Source organism: Bos indicus, chromosome 7, assembly GCF_029378745.1.
Source record: "Bos indicus isolate NIAB-ARS_2022 breed Sahiwal x Tharparkar chromosome 7, NIAB-ARS_B.indTharparkar_mat_pri_1.0, whole genome shotgun sequence".
Taxonomy (NCBI): Eukaryota; Metazoa; Chordata; class Mammalia; order Artiodactyla; family Bovidae; genus Bos; species Bos indicus.
This window is the reverse complement of record NC_091766.1, coordinates 96,089,973-96,115,285: the sequence shown is the minus strand read 5'-3', so window position 1 is coordinate 96,115,285 and position 25,313 is coordinate 96,089,973. Positions and strand designations below refer to the sequence as shown.

General features: G+C 39.1%; 1 protein-coding gene across 2 annotated transcripts in view; it reads right to left on the bottom strand.

Annotated features, from left to right (window-relative positions):
- Positions 1–1,881: 1,881 nt before the first annotated feature.
- The window catches only part of ERAP2 (endoplasmic reticulum aminopeptidase 2), a 52,944-nt gene continuing 29,512 nt past the window's right edge, over positions 1,882–25,313 (bottom strand). For both annotated transcript variants that reach the window (XM_019965455.2, XM_019965456.2), the window contains exons 10-19: positions 25,158–25,226; positions 23,971–24,146; positions 20,917–20,996; positions 19,676–19,859; positions 11,488–11,644; positions 10,820–11,004; positions 7,505–7,666; positions 6,859–6,999; positions 4,647–4,728; positions 1,882–3,956 (exon numbers count right to left, since the gene is read on the bottom strand). In XM_019965455.2, the coding sequence (XP_019821014.2) occupies positions 3,813–3,956; positions 4,647–4,728; positions 6,859–6,999; positions 7,505–7,666; positions 10,820–11,004; positions 11,488–11,644; positions 19,676–19,859; positions 20,917–20,996; positions 23,971–24,146; positions 25,158–25,226 (1,380 nt within the window). In that variant the 3' untranslated portion in view covers positions 1,882–3,812. The remainder of the gene's footprint in view (positions 3,957–4,646; positions 4,729–6,858; positions 7,000–7,504; positions 7,667–10,819; positions 11,005–11,487; positions 11,645–19,675; positions 19,860–20,916; positions 20,997–23,970; positions 24,147–25,157; positions 25,227–25,313) is intronic.

The following is a 25,313-nucleotide window of genomic DNA, read 5'->3' as shown; positions in this document are numbered from 1 at the left end:
CAACTCCCGGAGTTCACTCAGACTCATGTCCATCGAGTCAGTGATGCCATCCAGCCATCTCATCCTCTGTCGTCCCCTTCTCCTCCTGCCACCAATCCCTCCCAGCATCAGAGTCTTTTCCATATGAGTCAACTCTTCGCATGAGGTGGCCAAAGTACTGGAGTCTCAGCTTTAGCATCATTCCTTCCAAAGAACACCCAGGACTGATCTCCTTTGGAATGGACTGGTTGGATCTCCTTGCAGTCCAAGGAACTCTCAAGAGTCTTCTCCAACACCACAGTTCAAAATAATCAATTCTTTGGCGCTCAGCTTTCTTCACAGTCCAGCTCTCACATCCATACATGACTACTGGAAAAACCATAGCCTTGACTAGACGGACCTTTGTTGGCAAAGTAGTGTCTGTGCTTTTGAATATGCTATCTAGGTTGGTCATAACTTTTCTTCCAAGGAGTAGGCTTATGTTAGGGAACATAATAGAAAACAAAATTCAGGTGTAGGCTGTTTACAAACGACTCATATGAAACTAAAGCATACAGAAAAATTCAAACAGGGTTCAAGAAGATGCTCAAAGCAAACACAAACCAAAAGAAACCAGTGGCATAGTTATGTAAGTAGCTGGGGAAACTGTCCCTTACTGTGGAAAGTATTATTAGACACAAAAAAATTACCATTGAATACAGACAAGTAAGACCATAAGGGTAAGAAGAAAGTGAATTAAGACCCCCTTTCAGGAAAATAATTTGGTATTACCTATTAAAATATTAGATTATGTAAAATATACATATACTTCAAATCCAGCAAACCCACTTCTTTCATAATCCCTTTCACTCTTTTTTCTTTAGGACTTGGAGACATGACTGATAAGATTAAGGTTTTAGCAAGCAGACAACAGATGGTTGATTGGAAGTCTGTAAATGTGATTACATGTAGAATGAAAAATAGTGACATTGTCAAATGGAAATAAGGTCACAATGAATTCCGATAAAGGGGTATTTTGTTGCAGAGTACAAATGTGGCCACTATAAACAATCTTGTATTTCATAGACATTAATGTTTAAGAAGAAAACTAGGTCCTGTGACTATATAGAGGCTCTCTTTATTTCTTGAAATGGAATAACCCCTTTCCCTGCCAAAAAATTTTTCAAAACACAAAACAAACCTAAGAACTTCCCTCAGAAAATTAGGATCTCTCCAGGAAGTTCCTTGCCAGGCTTGCTTTTCTGCAACTTCAAATAGACCCCAGTGACATAGCAAAGAGTTAAATGCAGAAGTAGGTACATGAAGTAGGTAAAGAAATTCATATCACAGTAGTGAGTTGGACTCTGAGGGCTGAAAGACCTATTCTGTCCGACACAGACACTAAAGGGAACAAGCCATTGCTCTGGGCTCCCCTGATATGGGAGGTTTTCACTCTGAGTAGGCTTTGGAAACCACAAAATTTTCCCTGTGCCTCTGTGGGGAGTCAGGGAAGCATGGTGAAGTTGGGTCTGGTCGGTCACACCATCATTATTCGTGATATTGTATATAACCTTTTCATGACTTGTTTGTTCATTCAAGGTGAAAGTGAAAGCGAAGTTGTTCAGTCATCCAACTCTTTGTGACCCCATGGACTGTAGCCTACCAGGCTCCTCCATCCATGAGATTTTCCAGGCAAGAGTACAGGCGTGGGTTGCCATTTCCTTCTCCAGGAGATCTTCCCGACCTAGGGTGTGAACCCAGGTCTTGCACGTTGTAGGCAGACGCTTTACCCTCTGAGCCACCAGGAAAGTCCTCATTCAAGGTAAAGGAAACTAAAACTAACGTTAGCCAAGCTTTAGTTTGTTTTAGGGGTCTGGCATCCACCATAAAGGTTTTGAAATACCACACTAATAAATGTATTTCTTTTTAAAAAAAAAACTCTTTATTCATTAAAACATCATTGGCATAGCACTTCTCATGTTCAATCTCATCAAATAATAAAATTTCCATTTTCTGTACTCAATTCTTAAGAATCAGAGAGATTAACTAAAAGGAAGAGAATTAAAAACTTGGAAACTTACGGCAGGTAAGTTATTACACAAGAGAAAGAAGTTTTCTTACTAACAGCAAGATTAATGGCACAATTCAACCAAAACTCATATACATTTTACTGCTTAATTTACATATTATTTTGGTGGAAAAAATAGTATTCTTTATTCTTTCAGTTTCTTTATGCAAAAATACACTTCTACAGGGACATCACTTAGATGTTATGCAAACCTTATAGAGCCATGAACAGGCCAACTCTAGAGTCCAAGATGCTTGAAAGACTTCAAGAAATTATTTAAAAACAAACTTAACAAAATATGTGCTGGATCACGCCCATGTCCATCCAAAATGTATCCTGTCTCTGACTGTGGCAGTAGAGAAAGGTCTACAGATCTTTATGATATGAAATAATTTAAAAGGGATTGGATAACATCCTGCCACCCTACTCCCACCCAAATAATCCCAGCCTTCTTTGATAACCAAGATAAGCCAGTAATCTGTGGATTGATTCAAATCTTATAAGAACTTATTATACTTTATACTGACTTATACGTGGATCATGAATTTGATAAATTTACTACCTTTATTTAGAGTGACGTTTTATTTCTTAATACCTTAGTCAAACCATTAAGTCAAACAATTTCAAAGATGGAGATTCCCTTAAAATATGAAGAAATGCCAAAACTGGTTTACAAAATATAGTGATACCTTTAAATATTTACATCAAACTAAGCCAAAATATATACAAAATATATTTAAGCCAAAATAGATCCAATAGTATGATCTAACTCTGCAATTTTCAAAAGATTTATTACAAATGCAATAGGGCATGGGTTAAAGTGGGGTGATATCATCTTTCTCTCCTGTACCACTGTGACTCCAGATTTAACTTCATTTAGAGATGACCTCAGAAGTCTGCTTTCAAGGCTCCTCATGAATGTTAGGCTCAAGCCAAAAGGCCCTCCTCGCTTCTTTGATAAACCCTGACGTCTAGTTTGAAATAACCTGAGATTTGGCAATAAGTATGTTTTCCTGGCACCCCACTCCAGTACTCTTGCCTAGAAAATCCCATGGACGGAGGAGCCTGGTAGGCTGCAGTCCATAGGGTCGCTAGAGTTGGACACAACTGAGCGACTTCACTTTCACTTTTCACTTTTATACCTTAGAGAAGGAAATGGCAACCCACTCCAGTGTTCTTGCCTGGAGAATCCCAGGGATGGTGGAGCCTGGTGGGCTGCCATCTATGGGGTCACACAGAGTCGGACATGACTGAAGCGACTTAGCAGCAGTAGCAGCAGCATGTTTTCCTGATCCATATGCTTCATACTTTGATTGAGATTTTACATGAATGATAAAAAATAAATAAACTATTCAGGCTGAGCTGAGAAAGCAGAAGGGTGAGGAGATGGAAAGATGTGAAAGAAAGATTTTTTTTTTTGCAGACTGGTTATGTTTCCTTGGAAGTAACCTGGTTGGGAAAACTCCAGGATACTATGCAAGGCTTAAAAAGCATCAAAGAAGCAAAATAGTAGTTGCTTAAAGTGGGGCAGTGTAGACAGTCTGTGTTGCGGCAGCTACTTCTATATATATCTCCACATATCTCCATTATTCAGGAGGTTTACTTTAAAATAGGCTACTGGGGCTCCACCCCAGCATCATATGTCTGTCAGCTAGAAGTGATAGCTGAGCACAGGCAGCTGTGTAGACTGACTTCTTGAGGCTCTTTACAGGTTAAACTATCTGGAACACTGGTTCTGCACACTTCCCACAAACACAGCATCTGATGTGCTGTTTCTATTGACCATTTAAATACTAGTCAGTAGCCATTTCCTCAGGGTGGGAAGGTTCTTCTCCAGCCACTTTATATTTTTGGATATGGTTTCCAGAATAATTTGAAATATATCTAGGTGTGATCCTTGGGCCTTAAGAGATTCAAAGAACAGTTTCACCTGAAAAAAAAAAAAAGCCAGAAAAGAATTACTGATATGGTTCATAAAACACTTTATCTTTCAAAGGGTTTCAAAACAGCTTGCAGATTATACAAACACAGGTGCAAGCATTTCTCTGACGACTTCTAAAAAAGTTATTTTCTTCATCTCTTTTGGGGGCATAATTATGTCACTTTATCTTCAAACAATAGGTAAAGTAAGACAGGAATGACAAATCTTACAAGTAAGCACACTGTAGGTAAAAAAAGGTAAGAGATTGAGTCAAGTTCATAAAGTAAGCAGTGATCTGGGATTTAAGTTCTGAATTTGCATTAAAAGTAAATAAATTTATTGTGGAAAGGCAATGTAAAACACAAGAATGCTTTTTAAAAAGAGGTTAGTAGAACTACCATAAAGAGCAATATTGTTAAAAAGACCTTCAAGCACTCTTTCAAACTTCAATATAATCACTCAAGTGATGATACAATGCAAACTAAATACAAAAGGACTCGTCCCTCAAGTGTAATTTTCATTTTGAATGCTATGAACATTAATTCTGTCTCTTCCACTTGCTTTCTAGGTGACATTGGACAAACAGCTTATTTTCTTTCAATAAAACAACAACTGAAAACCAGATTGCATCTAAATTTACTTTCAATTCTATAACTTGAACATTTATTTTTAAATTGTTGGCAATAGAGAGTCACAAACCTCCTGCAACTCATCCTTGGAAGAAAAATGAGATGTTGTACCAGAGATGATCATTCTTATGGGGAATGAGCCCAACTCAAATCTGAAAATAAAAGGAATTTCATAGATGTAAGTAATAGGAACAATGACCTTATGTTTATAACACGTTATATATATTTAAACTATGTAACATTAGTAACTATACGATAAGCCTGTACGTTACAATGGATACTATCAATTACCACAAGAATAGCTCATATGCATCTGGGAAAATCTGAAAGCTATGAAATTTATCAAATTTGACCATAAGATTAAAATTTAGATAAAGCTTTTATAGGAAACATGAATGTTTATGTTTAAATTTAAGTTCATATTTAAAGCAGCACCCCACAATTTTTGATTATGCATTCCATCAACAAAATTTTTGACCAAGAATTTCCCAATGTGCGTATTTTTATTTATGAATTATATGTATACACTAACTTAAAGGTAAAAAGGAAAACGTAAGATAAGAATAAGATAAGAGCATGAAATAAGAAATGATACAGGTAGTAATATTTTCTTCTTGCGCTCTAAGGCATTGTCTTGCAAACTTCCCCAACTCATTTTGGACATCACTGTGTTTAAACATCGTATTTATTGGGGCATTGTTGGTGGAACTCTTTTTCAAAGCCACAGATGGCATTCTTTACCCCTTCTATGTCTATTCTCTACGTCTTACATAGAGAATCTGGCCACAAGTCTAAGGGGTTCATGCTGTAAAGCAGAGCACAGATACATCTCAGACATGCTGCCAAGTCTGGGCTCTGTACACACTCAGAGAGGAGAATAATTTCCAGTTACAAAATAAATCTACAGCATTGCAGAGAAATATGATCATCCAGGAGGGAACGGAGAGTCACGCAAACAACAAAACCAATGGTTCCAGTAGGGTGTTTAAGGAAAATGATTTTGTTTTGTTTTAAAAAAACAGTTTCTAACTAATTTGGTCTCATGTGGATGTTAACCCCTTTAAGGTCTGGAAGGGGTAGAAATGTGCTTTTTGCTCACAAAAAGCTATCGGTGAGAATAGCTCTGAGTCCTTTATGACTAAGAAATGAGAGGGATGAGGGACTGAGGATGACTGGCATCAGACATGCTAAATGACACAAAAGTAAGCAAATTGCACAGCTCTTTCATTTAGGGTACTTTCCATAGAGTTAATAAGTGATATTTTGGATTTGGATGAGGAATGGTAGAGCACCTTCGCAGGGGGTCTATTGTGAGAGAAAGCCATGCCATCCTGTACATTCCGAGGAAATCTAATCATTGTTGCTTTTGTTCTGGGACTATCTTAGGGCCAGGAGCATATTGCAGTGAGCTATAGTTCTCCCAAGAGTTGAAACCCCAGAGAAGACTCATAACCTATCCAGTTTTGGAGGGGAGCTCCCCAGGCACTTCTGATTAATTTCTTCTACTGCCTCCAAGCTCTCCACTGTATTACCTCTCCAAGGGAACTGGAGGTAGGGATTAGTTCTCTTCAAATTTTCTGAAGTTTTTTTTTCCCCCAGAACAAAACTATATTAACAAAGTAAACGAAATAGTTTGCTGTACCATATATGGCTTCATTGCATTCTTCTGGGCTAGGGAGAGAGCCAGAAGGGAAAAGGGGATGGGGTTGATGACCGGATTTAACTCAGCTCTTACTTGTTCCCAGCAATTCTTCATGGCCTGAGATGAGTAACAGAAATCTGTTTCCCATCCCCTTCTTTTCATTCCTCTCCCTTATACCTGGACAGCGGGCTAGTGAGTTTTAAAATCAATACACTTCATCAAACCATTTGAGTAAAAATAGTATCATTCATATGCTTTAGGGAACATCTGATTACACTTGGTTTTAGGCAACTGAAGTATCTGGGTGGAAGAATACACATTATGAAAGTCACTCAGTTGTGCCCGACTCTTAGTGATCCCATGGACTATACAGCCCATGGAATTCTCCAGGTCAGAGCACTGGACTGGGTAGCCTTTCCCTTCTCCAGGGCATCTTCCCAACTCAGAGATTGAGCCCAGGTCTCCCGCATTGCAGGTGGATTTTTTACCAGCTGAGCCACCAGGGAAGCCCAAGAATACTGGAGTGGGTAGCCTATCCCTTCTCCAGAGTATCTTCCCGACCCAGGAATTGAGCCTGGGTCTTTGCATTGCAGGCGGATTCTTGACCAACTGAGCTATTAGGATATAAACAAATACCAACTTTTTAAGGAGATGGGTCCAGTTTTCTTTTACAAAGTTCCAGGCTAGTTGCTGCCCCTTGGGATTTCTGGCAGTTGTAAAAAGAAGAGTTGCCAAGTCCTGTGTCTTGATAACCTTTCCTTCCATTCCTAGTTCAATTAACCTGAAGAAACAAAGATCACTTAATTTTTCACGGCATGTGATCTATAATGGAAATTAACTCAGGCTATCAGTATATTAAAAGCATCAGAGAGAAAGAGGCACAATGAAAGTGTAATGTACCCAAAACAGTAATAAACTCTCTACTGGCTAACATTTTTTAATATTCCAGTTAAACGTTTACATTTCTCTAGAAGTAATTTTATCCACTTATTATTTCAGTAAACTTCAATTAGCATCTTATACACAAAAATGTATTTTTCAATAATAATAATTTACCTCCAAGGTTCTGACACTAAAACATAGCTATTTGCTTAGTATCAATCACATGATTAAGGAACATCTGTTTTCACTATGTGCATTTTGTCAATACACGGTTTTTGGAAAAAATTCAAAATGGTTCAAATCCTGAGTTAGTTATTATTATATGCCTTTGAAATTGATGGCTGAATTTTAGTAACTTTCCTGAATATGTGTAAGTTCACTTTTAACAACTTAAATTCACTTACTTCATTAACTTTTCCTGATGTTTGCTGGTTGACAATGCATACAGAATTTTGTTTTTTTCAGCCCCTGACAATGACAGTTCATATTGCTCCAAAAGGTAATTCCATCCTGCTGTTGTTTGAGCCCCCACGGAATACACGATCGTTAAAACATCTGCTGGGATACTGTAATATTAAGCACAAAAGTGAAAAAAAGTTCTACGAAAGAAAAAATTAGTTTTTCTTATTATGATTTTAAATTCTAAAACATAATCACCTTTGAGTTATTTCCTGTTGTTCAGTCACTAAGCTGTGTCTGACTCTTTGCGACCCAATGGACTGCAGCACACCAGGCTTCCCTGTCCTTCTCAATCTCCCTGAGTTTGCTCAAACTCATGTCCATTGATTCAGAGATGACATACAACCATCTCATCCTCTGTTGTCCCCTTCTCCTCCACCCTCCGTCTTTCCCAGCATCAAGGTCTTTTCTAGTGAGTCAGCTTTTTGCATCAGGTGGACAAAGTATTGGAGCTTCAGCTTCAGCATCAGTCCTTCCAATGAATATCCAGGGTTGATTTCCTTTAGAATTGACTGGTTTGATCTTCTTGCTGTCCAGGGGACTCGTAAGTGTTCTCCAACACCACAATTCAAAAGCATCAATTCTTTGTTGTCCAGCCTTCTTTATGGAAGATTTTATGTACTGATACTTTGCAAACTATTTGTGTTTTTTCCTACTGATAATAAAATGTTTAAAGAATAAAAATCATAAAAATTTAAACTACATGGAGAATCTTCATGAGAAGATGAAACAAATAAAAGATGTGATTTCTGAAATATAAATGCACTGGTTTATATAGAATTCTGTCAATAAATTGCATGTATTGGTACTATATGATTTTTTTTAAATTATTACTTGTTGCTTTAATGTCGCATTAGGAATATTTTCTAGTAGGCCTGTTTGAGAGCTATCTGACTCTCTAGGTGTAAAAAATTGTAATTTAGCACAGTTGTTTAGAGTTCAGTCATTTATATTATAATTCTGTAAAATGATAACATGCAATATGATTATTTTATGTCCGCCTAAAGAAGGCACCATGGTTTTCAAGTTTTATTGTCCTAAAGGATACTAACTAGTCTTTATTTTAATTTAGTTATGATTTTTAATTCCAAATATAATTGATCAGTAATAGCCAATATCCATATTGATGGCTTGGAAAAGTACAGTACAGAGAAGCAGGGATGGGACAGGAAATTTGCATTTATCATACAGGGTCCATAACATTGTACTAGTCTCTATACAACTTACTTAACTGCCAAAGTTACCCAGTGAGATGTAAAAGTTACCTTAATTTTTAAAAGTGGAAGTAAAGTTGAGAAAGTTGAAGTAACTTGCGCTGAGGTGACATATTAGCCTTTTCTGAGATGGGATTTAGACATATGATTCTAAAACTGTACTACTCCCACTGTACTATATGTACATAAATATCCCAAGAGCCTTTGAATCATAAAACAAAAAGCAACCAAATTATAATCCACATTATTTTTATTTTAGTGTATTTTACTAAAGGAAATCAGTCCTGGGTGTTCATTGGAAGGACTGATGTTGAAGCTGAAATTCCGATATTTTGGCCACCTGATGTGAAGAGCTGACTCATTTGAAAAGACCCTGATGCTGGGAAAGATTGAAGGCAGAAGGAGACAGGGATGACAGAGGATGAGATGGTTGGATGGCATCACCGACTCAATGGACATGAGTTTGGGTAAACTCCAGGAGTTAGTGATGGACAGGGAGGCCTGGCGTGCTGTGGTTCATGGGGTTGTAAAGAGTCGGACATGACTGAGCAACTGAACTGAATTGAACTGTATAAATTTACAAAAATTGGTAACAAATGAATCGTGAGTCCCTTGAAGGTAGGACACCTAGCTGTTTCTCTCACCAGCTTATTCTTAGCACTAACTGTGGCGCCTAGCACAAAATCAGCAGGCAAAGCATTATATTCTGAATTCATGAATAAAGGAAGTAATCTCTAAAGGATTAATACTGATGGTCTTAAACTTTAAAAAAATAAACCTACAATATTTGATTATGTAGTCTTGATTACAAGCTTAAATGAGATTTTCCTAGAATGTTTTCATAGTATAGCATCCTATACTATAGGATGTTGAACCATCATATCTACTGGACTTGAGTGACTTCAGGTAAGATCATTCTTCTTGTAAGTAGCATAAAGACAGAATATAATCTGACGTGCTATAGGGCAGCAGAATGTTTATATTTTAGCCTCATTCATACAGTTTATTTAAACATGAACAAAAAGAAGAAAAAAATACAGCTAAAAGATTTTTTTTTCTGAAACTGATTTTAGGCCTAAATCCTAAAGACTGAAAAAGTCCAAATTTGAAGAAAGCAAATTACTTTTTTAAAAAATAAGAAGTCAAGAAAAGATTTCAAAAAGCTCATGGAGATTTAGTTACATGGAGACAAATTGTGATAGCATTTCATAACAATTTGGGAGAGGAAAAATTGACACTATTGCTTTACTTGCTACTAAAGCTGTGCATTTTTTTTTCTATTCTAAAAAATGAATTTTCCTTAATTCACATACAGATTTGATTTCTCAAAACATCCAGCTTGAAATTCAGAGTTTTAATAGCAACAATATAAAATCATGTGTTGGACAGAAATTAAGGCTTACATTGAAAAGATTGTGGGGCCTTTTAATACTATGGGTTGCAGCTGCTAGACTGAACTGCAACAGAATCAATTTGATCACTGGGCATTTACCTGATTACAACAACCACTGGAATCAACTTTGCCACCTTACACATCCTTTAGATGGCCCAAATCATCAGTTTCCTATCAAAGCTGAAACTTGAGGCTAAGACGGTGGTATGTGGTGCGTGTGGTATGGTATTGGTTAATGAGGAAGTAAATACATTGAACAAAGCTCCCTCCCCACCACCTCGTTTTTTGTTGCATCAATTGATCATTGGCGTTTCGATTGCATGCACATTTCACATTGCTTTTTATCTTTAAAAGGCATTACTCTTGGCAGTCGGGCACCACTCTAGTCTACCCCACTTTCACCCGCTGGCTGTCTTTCTGAAACCATGCTAATGTTTATTAGCTTTTCCCTGCAGGGAACTAAACCTCACTTCCCACAAAAATCTATTGAGCACTTACTATGTGGGAGCATGAGACAAGGGTATGTAATTCCCAGCATGGTTTTTTTTTTTTTTTTTCCTATACTCACTAAAAGGTTTTAGATTTAATGTCTCGCATGATCAAAGACTTTTACATCAAAGTGAAAGGAACAAAGAACAGAAGTCCAGATTTACTTTAATTTTCCACTGGATTCCATCCACTGAGAGAAGAGTTCAGTTGCCTTCTGGATGCAAGGAGCATGGTTCAGGTAACAGGCCAGCTTCAAGACAGTGGAGCGAAGCATTCTGTCCCAGACAGAGCCCTCATCAAGCCAGCTTTGCGTGTCAATCACTGGCTTAAAATACTGGAGAAGGTAATGCTGCAGAAAGCATAGGATGGTTTACAGAGAGGCTAAATTTAGTTCTTAACACAGCCCTCACTCACCCATCTAATGGGTTCAACTCTAAACAGTCTGCATGAACATTTCCCAAAGCATGGAACTACTAATTGCTACATTTTGCTTCTTTTTCTGGTGTGTGGTCTCCACCCACCACAGTTCCTTTCTCCATTAGAAGTACAATTTTATTTCTTATCTGAGAGGGGACTATCAATTGATGTAAGATAAAATCCCCTTAGGAGGGATGCTTTGCTTATGACCTTGGTACCCAGCTCTTAGGGTGATGGTGACAAAGACCAGGGGATAACCAACCATTAGATACTTAAGTGGTGACTGTGCTCCCAGGCGATTTCCTTAGATTCGCCAAGCTTTAACCCCAAGAGTTCACACAAAATAGAACAAGTCTCACTGATCATCCAGCTGCCGTGTCTTTTACTTAATGAACCTTCTGAAAGGAATACAAACCTTGAGATTTTCAGTGACATCTGAAATGTTCCTTCTTTCCACCATGCGGTAAAACAATTCTAGGTATTCCAGACCTTTGAGAAGCGCGGGAATGCTTGTTTCATGTTGGAGGTAGCGAGTCAGGTCAAGGGCTTTGTCTAGGGTCAGCCTTCCTGCGCTGAGGTATGAAACAGATGTCGGAGGTTTGTGCATATCTTACAGCTCTCAATATTTTAAGTAGTAAGGCAAATATGAGACAGAGACCAGTAACAGAAGCAGCTCATTATAATTCAAACCATTTGGTTTAAATCCTAGCTCTCCCACTGATGTGGGCAAATTAACCTCTGAGCTTCACCTGCTTCCTCTATATAATGGGAATAATATTAGTATCTACTTTAAATCTCTGTTGTGAGGACTAAATGATTTAATATAGGTAAAGTGCTTAGAATAATTGCCTAAACATAAATAAGAGTTTTCTAAATGAAATAAACAGCTAATATTAATATCTAGTACCAAATAATATCAAACTTTTCATGTATTTGTCATTCTCTAATTGCTTAATTTGTGGTTTTGAATTGTTCCTCCACGTGTATTTGGAAATTTTGAGGACAGGTGCCATATCTATTTTTTTTTTTTTTTTTTGACGTCCCTTCCTAGAACCTAACAGAGAAGCCAGTTATTCTGAGTAGGACAAAACAAGGATTTTCTTTGTTTTTAAAGAATCTATTTAGATTCTAAAGTGATATGTCTTCTTTATATTTTCCTTTAATGCAAACAAACAACAAAACTATTATTCTGAGTACTAAAACTTCAGTGTGTCTTTTATAGAGGAAGTAAGTTATTATACTGTCAGCTTCATAACGTGGTTGTTCACTCATGTTTCTGAGAAGACCTGTGTCCCTGCAGCATCTATAACCTATTCTTGCCAGCATCCAACTCCCATATTAAGCATAATAGTTTGATATGGAAACAGATTCCAGAACAAAGATACCTGTGTTGAATTTTTCATTAATATAATGCCCTACCTCCTTTGGGATTTTTAAAATTTTAAATGCTCATCTGAAATGAGGGAACTGAAACCAGAAAGAAGTGGCATCAAAAAGAACCAACTTTTGTTGTGACTGTACTCTTCTCAGTCACAATGACATAGAGCTTTAAAACAGACCCACAGTAGATTTTCTAAAAATTTCATCTGACGACAGAGGGCCGGACCATATGCACTATGATTTTATAGTCTGCTGTATTTTTAAAAATACAAATCCACAAAATGTCACTATTCCTTCCACACGTGCAAGTGTCATAATATGTGGTACGCTAGCTAAGTATAAATATAGCCACAACCTTTACAATTTTAAATGTTAAATCTAGTACACAATCCATTCATTACATTGCTCACACTGGGGAAATCAATATGAAACTGGTAGAGAAATTAAGGAGGAATTGACTGCTTATGTTTAGACTTGCCTGGAAAAACAAGCTGTTTTCTTCTGTCTACCATCAACAGAAGAATATATAGAATCAATCAGGTCACAAGGTCACCAACAGAAAAAATATTAAGGATCAGGTGGAGTATTATGCATTGGAAACATTTCCTATTCTGAGAATTACTGAAAAGTACTCATTTTATTCAGTGTGACATATTATTTCTTTACCGGTACTATATACTCTACTTAGAGGATAAGCAACAGGACAAAACTAGGTATTATATTCTAGGGTCAAAATTCTGAAAAGAATGTTTAACCCATAAGACTACTTTATATTAATCTTTTTTTCTTTTTGGCCCAGCCTGGCTGCGACGGACCATGCAGAAGCGTGGCGAGAGAAGCTACCCCACACCCGAGGTCAGGGGCGGTGGCCGGGAGGAACTACCCCATGTCCAAGGAGCCATGGCTGCACCGGTGCAGGAGGGCTGAGAGGAACTGCTCCATGTTCAAGGTCAGGAGGGGCAGCTGTGAGGAGATACCCCTCGTCCAAGGTAAGGAGCAGCGGCTGCACTTTGCTGGAGCAGCCCTGAAGAGATACCCCTCGTCCAAGGTAAGGAGCAGCCGCTGCGATTTGCTGGAGCAGCCCTGAAGAGATACCCCATGCCCAAGGTAAGGAGCAGCCGCTGCGCTTTGCTGGAGCAGCCGTGAAGAGATACCCCTCGTCCAAGGTAAGGAGCAGCCGCTGCGATTTGCTGGAGCAGCCATGAAGAGATACCCTATGTCCAAGGTAAGAGAAACCCAAGTAAGATCCAAGGTGTTGCGAGAGGGCATCAGAGGGCAGACACACTGAAACCATAATCACAGAAAACTAGTCAGTCTGATCACATGGACCACAGCCTTGTCTAACTCAGTGAAACTAAGCCATGCCCTGTGGGGCCACCCAAGATGGGCGGGTCATGGTGGAGAGGTCTGACAGAATGTGGTCCACTGGAGAAGGAAATGGCAAAACACTTCAGTATTCTTGCCTTGAGAACCCCATGAACAGTATGAAAAGGCAAAATGATAGGATACTGAAAGAGGAATGCCCCAGGTTGTTAGGTGCCCAATATGCTACTGGAGATCAGTGGAGAAATAATTCCAGAAAGAATGAAGGGATGGAGCCAAAGCAAAAACAATACCCAGCTGTGGATGTGACTGGTGATAGAAGCAAGGTCCGATGCTGTAAAGAGCAATATTGCATAGGAACCTGGAATGTCAGGTCCATGAATCAAGGCAAATTGGAAGTGGTCAAACAGGAGATGGCAAGAGTCAATGTCAACATTCTAGGAATCAGGGAACTAAAATGGACTGGAATGGGTGAATTTAACTCAGATGACCATTATATCTACTACTGCAGGCAGGAATCCCTCAGAAGAAATGGAGTGGCCATCATGGTCAACAAAAGAGTCCGAAATGCAGTACTTGGATGCAATCTCAAAAATGACAGAATGATCTCTGTTCGTTTCCAAGGCAAACCACTCAATATCACAGTAATCCAAGCCTATGCCCCAACCAGTAATGCTGAAGAAGCTGAAGTTGAACGGTTCTATGAAGACCTACAAGACCTTTTAGAACTAACACCCAAAAAAGATGTCCTTTTCATTATAGGGGACTGGAATGCAAAAGTAGGAAGTCAAGAAACACCTGGAGTAACAGGCAAATTTGGCCTTGGAGTATGGAATGAATCAGGGCAAAGGCTAATAGAGTTTTGCCAAGAGAATGCACTGGTCATAGCAAACACCCTCTTCCAACAACACAAGAGAAGACTCTATACATGGACATCACCAGATGGTCAACACCGAAATCAGATTGATTATATTCTTTGCAGCCAAAGATGGAGAAGCTCTATACAGTCAGCAAAAACAAGACCGGGAGCTGACTATAGCTCAGATCATGAACTCCTTATTACCAAATTCAGACTTAAATTGAAGAAAGTAGGGAAAACCACTAGACCATTCAGGTATGACCTAAATCAAATCCCTTATGATTATACGGTGGAAGTGAGAAATAGATTTAAGGGCCTAGATCTGATAGATAGAGTGCCTGATGAAGTATGGATGGAGGTTCATGACATTGTGCAGGAGACAGGGATCCAGACCATCCCCATGGGAAAGAAATGTGAAAAAGCAAACTGGCTGTCTGGGGAGGCCTTACAAATAGCTGTGAAAAGAAGAGAAGCGAAAAGCAAAGGAGAAAAGGAAAGATATAAGCATCTGAATGCAGAGTTCCAAAGAATAGCCAGGAGAGATGAGAAAGTCTTCCTCAGCGATCAATGCAAAGAAATAGAGGAAAAGAACAGAATGGGAAAGACTAGAGATCTCTTCAAGAAAATTAGAGATACCAAGGGGACATTTCATGCAAAGAAGGGCTTGATAAAGGACAGAAATGGTATGGACCTAACAGAAAGTGAAATCAAGTGAAGTCACTCAGTCGAGTCCGACTCTTTGTGACCCCATGGACTGTAACCTACCAGGCTCCTCAGTCCGTGGGATTTTCCAGGCATGAACACTGGAGTGGGTTGCCATTTCCTTCTCCAGCGGATCTTTCTGACCCAGGGATTGAACCCAGGTCTCCTGCATTGTAGGCAGATGCTTTATTGTCTGAGCTACCAGGGAAGCTGGACCTAACAGAAGCAGAAGATATTAAGAAGAGGTGGCAAGAATACACAGAAGAACTGTACAAAAAAGAGCTTCATGACCCAGATAATCACGATGGTGTGATCACTCACCTAGAGCCAGACATCCTGGAATGGGAAGTCAAGTGGGCCTTAGAAAGCATCACTACGAACAAAGCTAATGGAGGTGATGGAATTCCAGTTGAGCTATTCCAAATCCTGGAAGATGATGCTGTGAAAATGCTGCACTCAATATGCCAGCAAATTTGGAAAACTAAGCAGTGGCCACAGGACTGGAAAAGGTCAGTTTTCATTCCTATTCCAAAGAAAGGCAATGCCAAAGAATGCTCAAACTACCGCACAATTGCACTCATCTCACACGCTAGTAAAGTAAAGCTCAAAATTCTCCAAGCCAGGCTTCAGCAATACGTGAACCGTGAACTTCCAGATGTTCAAGCTGGTTTTAGAAAAGGCAGAGGAACCAGAGATCAAATTGCCAACATCTGCTGGATCATTGAAAAAGCAAGAGAGTTCCTGAAAAACAACTATTTCTGCTTTATTGACTATGCCAAAGCCTTTGACTGTGTGGATCACAATCAACTGTGGAAAATTCTGAAAGACATGGAAATACCAGACCACCTGAGCTGTCTCTTGAGAAACCTATGTGCAGGTCAGGAAGCAACAGTTAGACCTGGACATGGAACAACAGACTGATTCCAAATAGGAAAAGGAGTACGTCAAGGCTGTATATGGTTATCCTGCTTATTTAACTTATATGCAGAGTACATCATGAGAAATGCAGGGCTGGAAGGAGCACAAGCTGGAATCAAGATTGCTGGGAGAAATATCAATAACCTCAGATATGCAGATGACACCACCCTTATGGCAGAAAGTGAAGAAGAACTAAAAAGGCTCTTGATGAAAGTGAAAGTGGAGAGTGAAAAAGTTGGCTTAAAGCTCAACATTCAGAAAACGAAGATCATGGCATCTGGTCCCATCACTTCATGGGAAATAAATGGGGAAACAGTGGAAACAGTGTCAGACTTTATTTTTTGGGGCTCCAAAATCACTGCAGATAGTGACTGCAGCCATGAAATTAAAAGACGCTTGCTCCTTGGAAGGAAAGTTATGACCAACCTAGATAGCATATTTAAAAGCAGAGACATTACTTTGCAAACAAAGGTCCGTCTAGTCAAGGCTATAGGTTTTCCAGTGGTGAAGAATGGATGTGAGAGTTGGACTGTGAAGAAAGCTGAGCACTGAAGAATTGATGCTTTTGAACTGTGGTGTTGGAGAAGACTCTTGAGAGTCCCTTGGACTGCAAGGAGATCCAACCAGTCCATCCTAAAGGAGATCAGTCCTGGGTGTTTATTGGAAGGACTGATGTTGAAGTTGAAACTCCAATACTTTGGCCACCTGATGCAAAGAACTGACTTATTTAAAAAGACCCTGATGCTGGGAGGGATTGGGAGCAGGAGGAGAAGGGGACGACAGAGGATGAGATGGCTGGATGGCATCACTGACTCGATGGACATGAGTTTGAGTGAACTCTGGGGGTTGGTGATGGACAGGGAGGCCTGGTGTGCTGTGGTTCATGGGGTTGCAAAGAGTCGGACACGACTAAGCGACCGAACTGAACTGAACTTATTTTTTACTAAGACAAATTCCATTATTTATTCGTACTTATCTACTTAAAATACTTTAATGTTAATACTCATCAAAGAGGGAATCATTTTCATGGAGTTATTATTTAATAAAAATCCAGCCTCTCACCACCTGCTTTCTGCTTCATTTAATGCACAAAATGTTATCTGAATGTCTGTTTACCTTAAAGACTAAACCTATGTATATGCATACATTTTAGCTCAACAAAAAAATCTATATCTACTTATTTGTATAAGGTTTCAGCTAAATGGTACCTTTGTGAAATAAACTATATCCCTGAGGAAACAATCTGGGACTTCTTTCTAGGGTATTGGAATAAAAAAAATAAATAGTTTACCTGTAAGGAATTTATGGTTGTCATCTTAATTCCACTCAACTCAGAGGAGATCCAAGTATTAAATATTTAATAACAAGTATGAAAACTCAGTTAAAATGAATATGCATTCCTGGGTCAAATTTTGTCTCTAAGCTCAATGCAGTCACAGATTATACCCTTAAACTCTTAAGTAGACATTTCACAAAGCAGGGAAAGAAAAACTACATATCACTAAAGCAGAGGAATAAGAAAAAAAAAAAAAAGTAGACCTATTATGAGACTTTAAAATTGTTTTCTTATACAATTAGTTTTCTTATAAAAGTAATATAGACAAGTTTCAAGACAATTGGAAATTAAAGAAGGGGAAAAACACATAATTTCATTACCCCTACACATTCATTGGTAGGACTTTGGAATATTTCTTTCTCCTTTTGTTTTTTTTACCATTAGCTCTTTTTTTTTCATGTAGTTGCTAACTTAAGCTTACATTCTGCTTTTTCTTTTCACTTTCACATTATTTGAAATGCATTTTTCTATGTTGTCACCTCATCTTCCTATTTAGTACATGATCTTTTAAACAATTTGTATTAGATAAGACTAATAATGCTAACAGCTACCATTTATTGAGCATTTATTACTGTACTTAGGGCTGTATCTACATTACCTTATGCAACCCTCAAAACAACATCATATGATAGACACTATTATTACTGGAGTTTTAAACACTAAAAAAGTTTTGAAGACTAGAAAATTTAGGTTTAAAAAGGTTAAGTAGCTTGTCAAAAGTCAAACAATAAGTGAAGAGGTAGTACATATTGATAGTTGACCTGTTTTAAGCCAAAATTTGTACTCAGAACCTCATTAACCTATCTAGTTGGTAAAGAAATGATGATTGCTTGTCCACTGATACATCAGTAACTGCAGGATTCCTGCTGCTAAATTGAGAGTACCCGTAAATTTATAGGCTAGAAACAACAGAAAAGACTTTCAGCTACTGGAAAGATCGGCTTTCATATTCTGAGTTGTAAGTATTCTTCATTCTGCCTAGTTTAAAATTTTTAATCTATTTTCTTTGCAATCTTCTCAGAGTTTCTCCTTTGAGCAGACAAACCTCCCTCAACTAACCATAGTCCGCTCCTCAGTTGGTCTCGCATGCATCCAGTCAGAAGTAGGATAGCTCATGATATTCCTGAGACCTTTGGGGTTGGCGGTTAAGCTCCCAGTCCTCTCCCTTTTCTAACTGGGGAATTCTGTTGTACAGAGAAGCTGTGCTTGAGAGATGTTTTGCTGGTTACTTTTACTTAATTTGACCTAAATAAGCATGTGAAAGAAAATAATACGTCACACTGAATATAATGAGTGCATTACAGTAGTTCTCAGAATAGGAAAAGTTTACACAGCATGATATGTCACCTGATCCCCAACTTTTTTCCACCGGTGACCTGGTGACTTGATTTATTCTACCTATTATTCCGTTGATGACAAGTAGGAAAAAAGAAAGAAAACACTATCTTCCCAGGAAAGTCTAAAGAGGAATAAACAGAAGTAGCCAATTCTTCCTTAATTTTTCTACCAGTTTCATATTGATTTCCCTGAAGTGAGCAAAGTAAGGAATGGCTTGTGCACCAGATTTTAAACTTACAAAGATTATAACCTTTTGTCTAATAGATTATGTCAGTATTTAGTGAAACAGCAAGCTTCTAGCATAAACAATTTCAAACTTGAGGTCAAAAGCGTAAATGCCTGGAGGCTACCCTAAGGGAGTGAAGCACACCCAACAAGTGTATCGTTTAGGACTTGGGTACCGAGGTGAATGCACACCTGGCTTAAAGGAAGATCTGCCCACTGTACCCTCCTCTATGGCTGCCCTGTGGAAACGAAGTTGCCAAATCTTCTCATTATTTAAGGGATTCCAGAAGTCAGGGTTTTTACATACATTTCTCCACATTTTGAAATGTTGAATTAAATTTTTAAACATTAGGTGAATAAAAATATTTTATCAGTGGGTAGGCTTTGACTCATGGCCAATATTTGACCTCCATTCAAATCCATATCATATGAATGATTAACACTGAACATTTGATTTGAAATCTAACATATCTGGTTAGGGAGCAGTGATGTCCTGTGAAATCAGTTGGAGTTTTGCATTACCTTACTAGCTGAAACGCATCGTGAATCAGACCTAGTCTGTCCTTCGGCCTGAGAAGTGTGTGGTTCTGATTCAACAACGTAATGAGCTCGTCCCATCCTTGTCCCTCATAATGAACGATGTAGTAGCCACTGGAGTCCACGTTGAATTTCACCCAGTCGGTCTTCTCAGATAAATCCACAGTATCTAGGAGGAGAAAATTGGTATGGGCATTTCCTCATCAAAGAACACATCATGAATATCTCCAGAAGTATTCTTCTTCATATCATTAGTAATAAATCAATGGGAAGACAAAGTTCTGGAAGACTCATGATGATATTTATTTTCATAGTCTGCTGGATGGCTTATTTTGGGAATGGTGATTTTATTAAATTAATAAATAAACTAATTCCTAGGAGATGGGCCAATGAATGTGTTCTCGAAAGCAGCCTATGCGGGTCTAAAAGGCATTTCTGGTAGCCTTGTCTCACAGTTTGGTTGCTGCGTGTTGAAATATGTATATGTAAGTAGGTGATTCATTTGTCCAGTTCTTATCTGGGGCAAAATAAGGGCTGCAGGTTGAACGTGAGATTATGAGGGAAACATTTTAAAATTTCAGTGACGTGTTTAAAGGAGAAGTTAAAATTATATTATTTTTAATATTTCAGACATTGTAGTAGGTGGTAAAATAACATTACTATATACTCTCAAAAACTCTGAGGCTTAGTCCTCATTCAAAATAAATGAGAAAATTGAAGCTCAGGAGTTAAAAAATTTTCTTAAGGCCATACATCCAATAGGTGACAGAATCAGGATTTGAATCCAGGGCCAATCAGTTCTAAAGTGAACACCTTTTCCCACTGAATCAGTAGGCATTAAAAGACATAAGATCAGACACCATCAATTCTTGAAACCCATCTCTAAGTGCTAAAAACACAAGAGAACTTTCTCCTGAATTAAAAACCCACACTTTTTAGCTTAAGGATTTTTTTCGTAACACATAGGTATAGATAGGACTGAGTGACTTCACTTTCACTTTTCACTTTCATGCATTGGAGAAGGAAATGGAAACCCACTCCAGTGTTCTTGCCTGGAGAATCCCAGGGACGGGGGCGCCTGGTGGGCTACCATCTCTGGGGTCGCACAGAGTCGGACACGACTGAAGCGACTTAGCAGCAGCAGCAGCAGCAACTGTCCTCCCTATAGCTCAGAACACATTTAATTTCAGAATTAAAAGGTTTTTTGGCTAATTAGTTCATTTTACCTGTCTTCAGTTTCAGAATGTGTCTGTGAATCGCCTGAGAGGAACTCGTGGAGTAGGTCACTGGGATATGCCAAAGGTACCTACGTTTGAAAGTAAAGACTGTTACAGATTAAATCAATGGCCATTTCAATGTCCACATTGTCAGATTCAGAGAGGCTATAAAAGACACCTAATCGCCCGTCCTTCACACTATCATTGGCCTTATAAATTTTACAGGCTAAGACTAACGGTTCCTTGGGTGTGCAAAAATTCTTTAATGATTATGAAGGAGCAGTAATATATACCTAGTTGAACTCTGTCACAATTACCTGTGACATTTACAGTCCAAATTTTATACCACCACAATTCCTGCTGATTGTTTTCTTCTAAGTAAAAGAAAAAAAAAAAATCTTCTTTCACATTTCCAAAAATTCTCACAGTCTGATATTTATTCAAATAACTAAATCAAAGCTGTAGAAAAAAACCCCAAAAGGTAAAGCTCTTCTCTAGCATGATTCTTCCACTTATCTTTTTGTTCAGTGAAGCTATCCGCATTCAACCCCCGCCTGCTAAGTGGTCAGCAAGCAGAAATAAGTCAGGAGCTGCTCCTTGGCCAAGTGCAGAGAGCAGAGAAGCAGAACGGATTGAAGGAAAAGGGCTCAGTTACTTTGGAAGGGCCTTCCTATGGTAAATAACTGAAATTAGCTATTTTTTCCTGACTAATTTCTAGCTGCCTCTAGAGCTCATTTCCTCTAACATAGTAAGCCGTATTAGCTATAGTAATCCTATAAAATCAGATGCTTGAAAATACCAATAGGTATAAAACAGAAAGAATAGTATATTGCCCATTAGTCCTCAGAAAAACCTAAAAGAGTAAAAGAGACAACAGACACAGACTCGATTTAATAAAAGGTCAGAAGAAATAATCTACCTGCCAACCCAGAGTATCGATAATCAACAAAGCAGTTGAAATATTTACACAAAAAGGTAAAAAGAGACACACAGATATCACTAAGATGTAATGGATCAAGATTCATGGATAGATTTTGGCTCTAGAAGGACAGAGATTTTTCCAGATTTTTCCACCTGGGAGTAAAGAGAGAAAGAGTAGCCATTCATAAGTTTGGATAAGCATGGATCAGAGGGCAATAGTTTTATATGAGAAATCCAAATCCTGCTTCAGATAGATTCTTGTTATTCTGAGCCATTCACACTATTAAACTCTCTCGTGACATTTTGATAAGTTGCAGAATTGTGAGTCCTGCTTTCCCAATAATAAATCAAACATTAAATTTTCCAGCCTGTGTTGCCAAGCTTCAAATTGTTTAAGCTCTCTGAGGTTTGGACCTCAAAAGGGCATACAGAGAAATGGACGGATGTGTTCACAGTTAAATGGCATAAAGGCTGCTGTTGGATGGAAATAGACATCTGATGAGATCAAAATGGAAAATGTTACATTCTATGTGTTAAAGACCTTGAGTTTGCTTCTGATTCTCAGAAAAAATTCTGAAACTGTTTTTAGACAGCTAGATTTTAGAAAAAGTAATAATCATAAAAGCCAGCACTGATTCACTTGGATTATTTCTTTTCAGATTAATCTCATTCATCTTATTGAATGAGATCAGAGGAAGCTGGACAGTGTTGTATTTCTTGATTTTAGTAAAACCTTTAACAAGTTTTCTTAGGACAGGCTTGTGAGCAAGATAACAGAGTGGGTAATTGGATTTGCTTTTATTGTTACCAAGAACATCATGTTTTAAGACATTACATTTATAGTCTCTTATTAAAAAATAAAAGGGAGCTGAAGGTCTTATCTAATTTAACACGTGTGTGTGTGTGTGTGTGTGTGTGTGTGTGCGTGCATATGTGTGTGTGCTCAGTCATGTCTGACTTTTTGCGGCCCCATGGACTATAGCTTGCCAGGCTCTTCTGTCCATGAAATTTTCCAGATAAGAATACCAGAGCGAGTTGCCATTTCCTACTCCAGGGGATCTTCCCAATCCAGGGATCGAACCTGCATCTCTTGCATTGGCAGGCAGATTCTTTACCACTGCACCACCTAGGAAGCCCATGACTTAACACACAGGAAATGCCTTTTCTGATAAGATGTATAGCTGTCATACATCTTATCTTCCTAGGTATGGGTCAGTCTCATAACTTGAAGTGAAGTTGCTCAGTCATGTCCAACTCTTTGTGACCCCATGGACTGTAGCCTACAGGCTCCTCCATCCATGGGATTTTCCAGGCAAGAATACTGGAGTGGGTTGCCATTTTCTTCTCCAGGAGATCTTCCCAACCCAGGGATTGAACCTGGGTCTCCCGCATTGTAGGCAGACACTTTACCATCTGAGCCAGCGGGGAAGTCTAGTCTACTGTCTCATAACTTATTAGTGTCCAGTACTCTTGCCTGGAAAATTCCATGGACAGAGAAGCCTGTAGGGCTACAGTCCATGGGGTTGTGAAGAGTTGGACACAACTGAACAATTGAGCACACACAGCATAAAGAAGGCTAGTAGACAGTCAGGGAACATTATATTAGAAATATAACTTCTGCATCAGAACTGAGGTCCTAAGGGTGGCTGCAGGATTAGCAAGAATATGCTGCTCACCAGCGCAGTCTGGGTCACCTGAAGCTCTTTAAGGCTGCTATTGAGGCTAGTTTAGCCTATTAAGTCCTGTGTAGAAATAGCACTGGAGAAGGCAATGGCACACCACTCCAGTACTCTTGCCTGGAAAATCCCATGGGCGGAGGAGCCTCATGGGCTGCAGTCCATGGGGTCGTGAAGAGTCGGACACAACTGAGCGACTTCACTTTCACTTTTCACTTTCATGCATTGGAGAAGGAAATGGCAGCCCACTCCAGTGTTCTTGCCTGGAGAATCCCAGGGACGGGGGAGCCTGGTGGGCTGCCATCTATGGGGTCTCACAGAGTCAGACACGACTGAAGCGACTTAGCGGCAGCAGCAGCAGAAATAGCATCCCATAAAACTGTCAGAGAAGCTGAAAGAAAGCTAATGCAATTGTCAGTAAACTGAGATGAGGTAAACTAGACCGACAGGGAAGAAAAGCAACCACCTTTCCTGCAGAGTCCCCCATTCGGGGTCCTCTTTGAAAACCCCAGACAAGAAGCGCTCCTGCTGCAGTCTGAGGGAACGCCCTTCTCGTTTAACCACCACGAGGGGGATGCCTTTCTGCAGAGTCCATGTGGCCATCATCTCCTTGAGCTCTACATTTTCCCGCAGAAACGCGAGCTGAAACGACAAGTGACTTTGGTAACCAGAGACACAGGAGAGAAACCAGAGAGAGATCAGATACTTAGGCCTCCTCGGATGCTAGGGACATGGCTTGGGCAGGAAGAGCAGACTCCAACTGCAGTCTCCCAGCAGGGCCATGTAGAACCTGGGCTGGACCTGCCCCTTCCCTTCCCATCCACGGGTGCTCCTGGAAAGCTGCCTGAAGGAGGGACATGTCTGGGAGCTTGAGGGTTAATACAGGACAAGAAAGGCCAAGAGGAAGGGCTTGAGACTGGGGCCCCTCTCTGCTCCCTTTCAAAACAGAAGAAAAAAAGGACCCACCAAAACAAAACAAAACTCCCCTCCATTTCATTAACGATGGAATCCAGAGGTTTAGGAAGAAATGTCTCTTTTAAAAATTCCAATAGAACAGTATTATATCAATAGAGGTATAATAAAAACCTCTAGCTTTTTATTAACAGTGTCTAGTACGGGTTTCTGATCACTGTATGATGCCGAATCTTCCTTTTAAACCATACTTGATGGGATTACCGTGACACTTTTTAAAAAGTTTGCCTTTTCTTTTTTTTTCCATGATGACTGTTTTTTTTTTTTCTCTCTCTCCTAAAATGTTCCAATAACTTCCCAGAAGTAAACAAAAAGATGGGGCCTCAAGAAAGCCATTCATACTATTTCCAAACCTAACATATTTGGTTTGGCATTTTGCAGAGCCCTGAGGATACCAGTACAGCAATAACCACTCAGAGGAATTTTGAGCTGAGATATTTTTAGCCATTGGTGGGATTGTGGGAAAGCTGAATTATAACAACAAAAATACAGTAGTAAGAGCACCACCCTCCCCTTAATGGCCTGAGCATTCCTTCTTCAGTCAACTTTGTTTCAAGGAAAATTGTGGAGTTTTTCCTTCTCTCCAGTTATTTAAAGGGGCAGCTGGACAACTTTACAGACTCACTCCAGGTCTGGAGATGAGCCAAATCTCTTCCACTCTCCAAGTCTCTTTCTACTTACTGTGTTGCTTGTCTTCCTGGAATCAGAATAACAAAATCCACCCGATGTGGAATCACCTTCTAAACAATTCTAGAAAACAAAAATAAAAGAGCGCTGCCATTTGGCCTCTGAGAGTTGGCTTAAAATGAACATTTGACATGAGTGCAAACATTATTA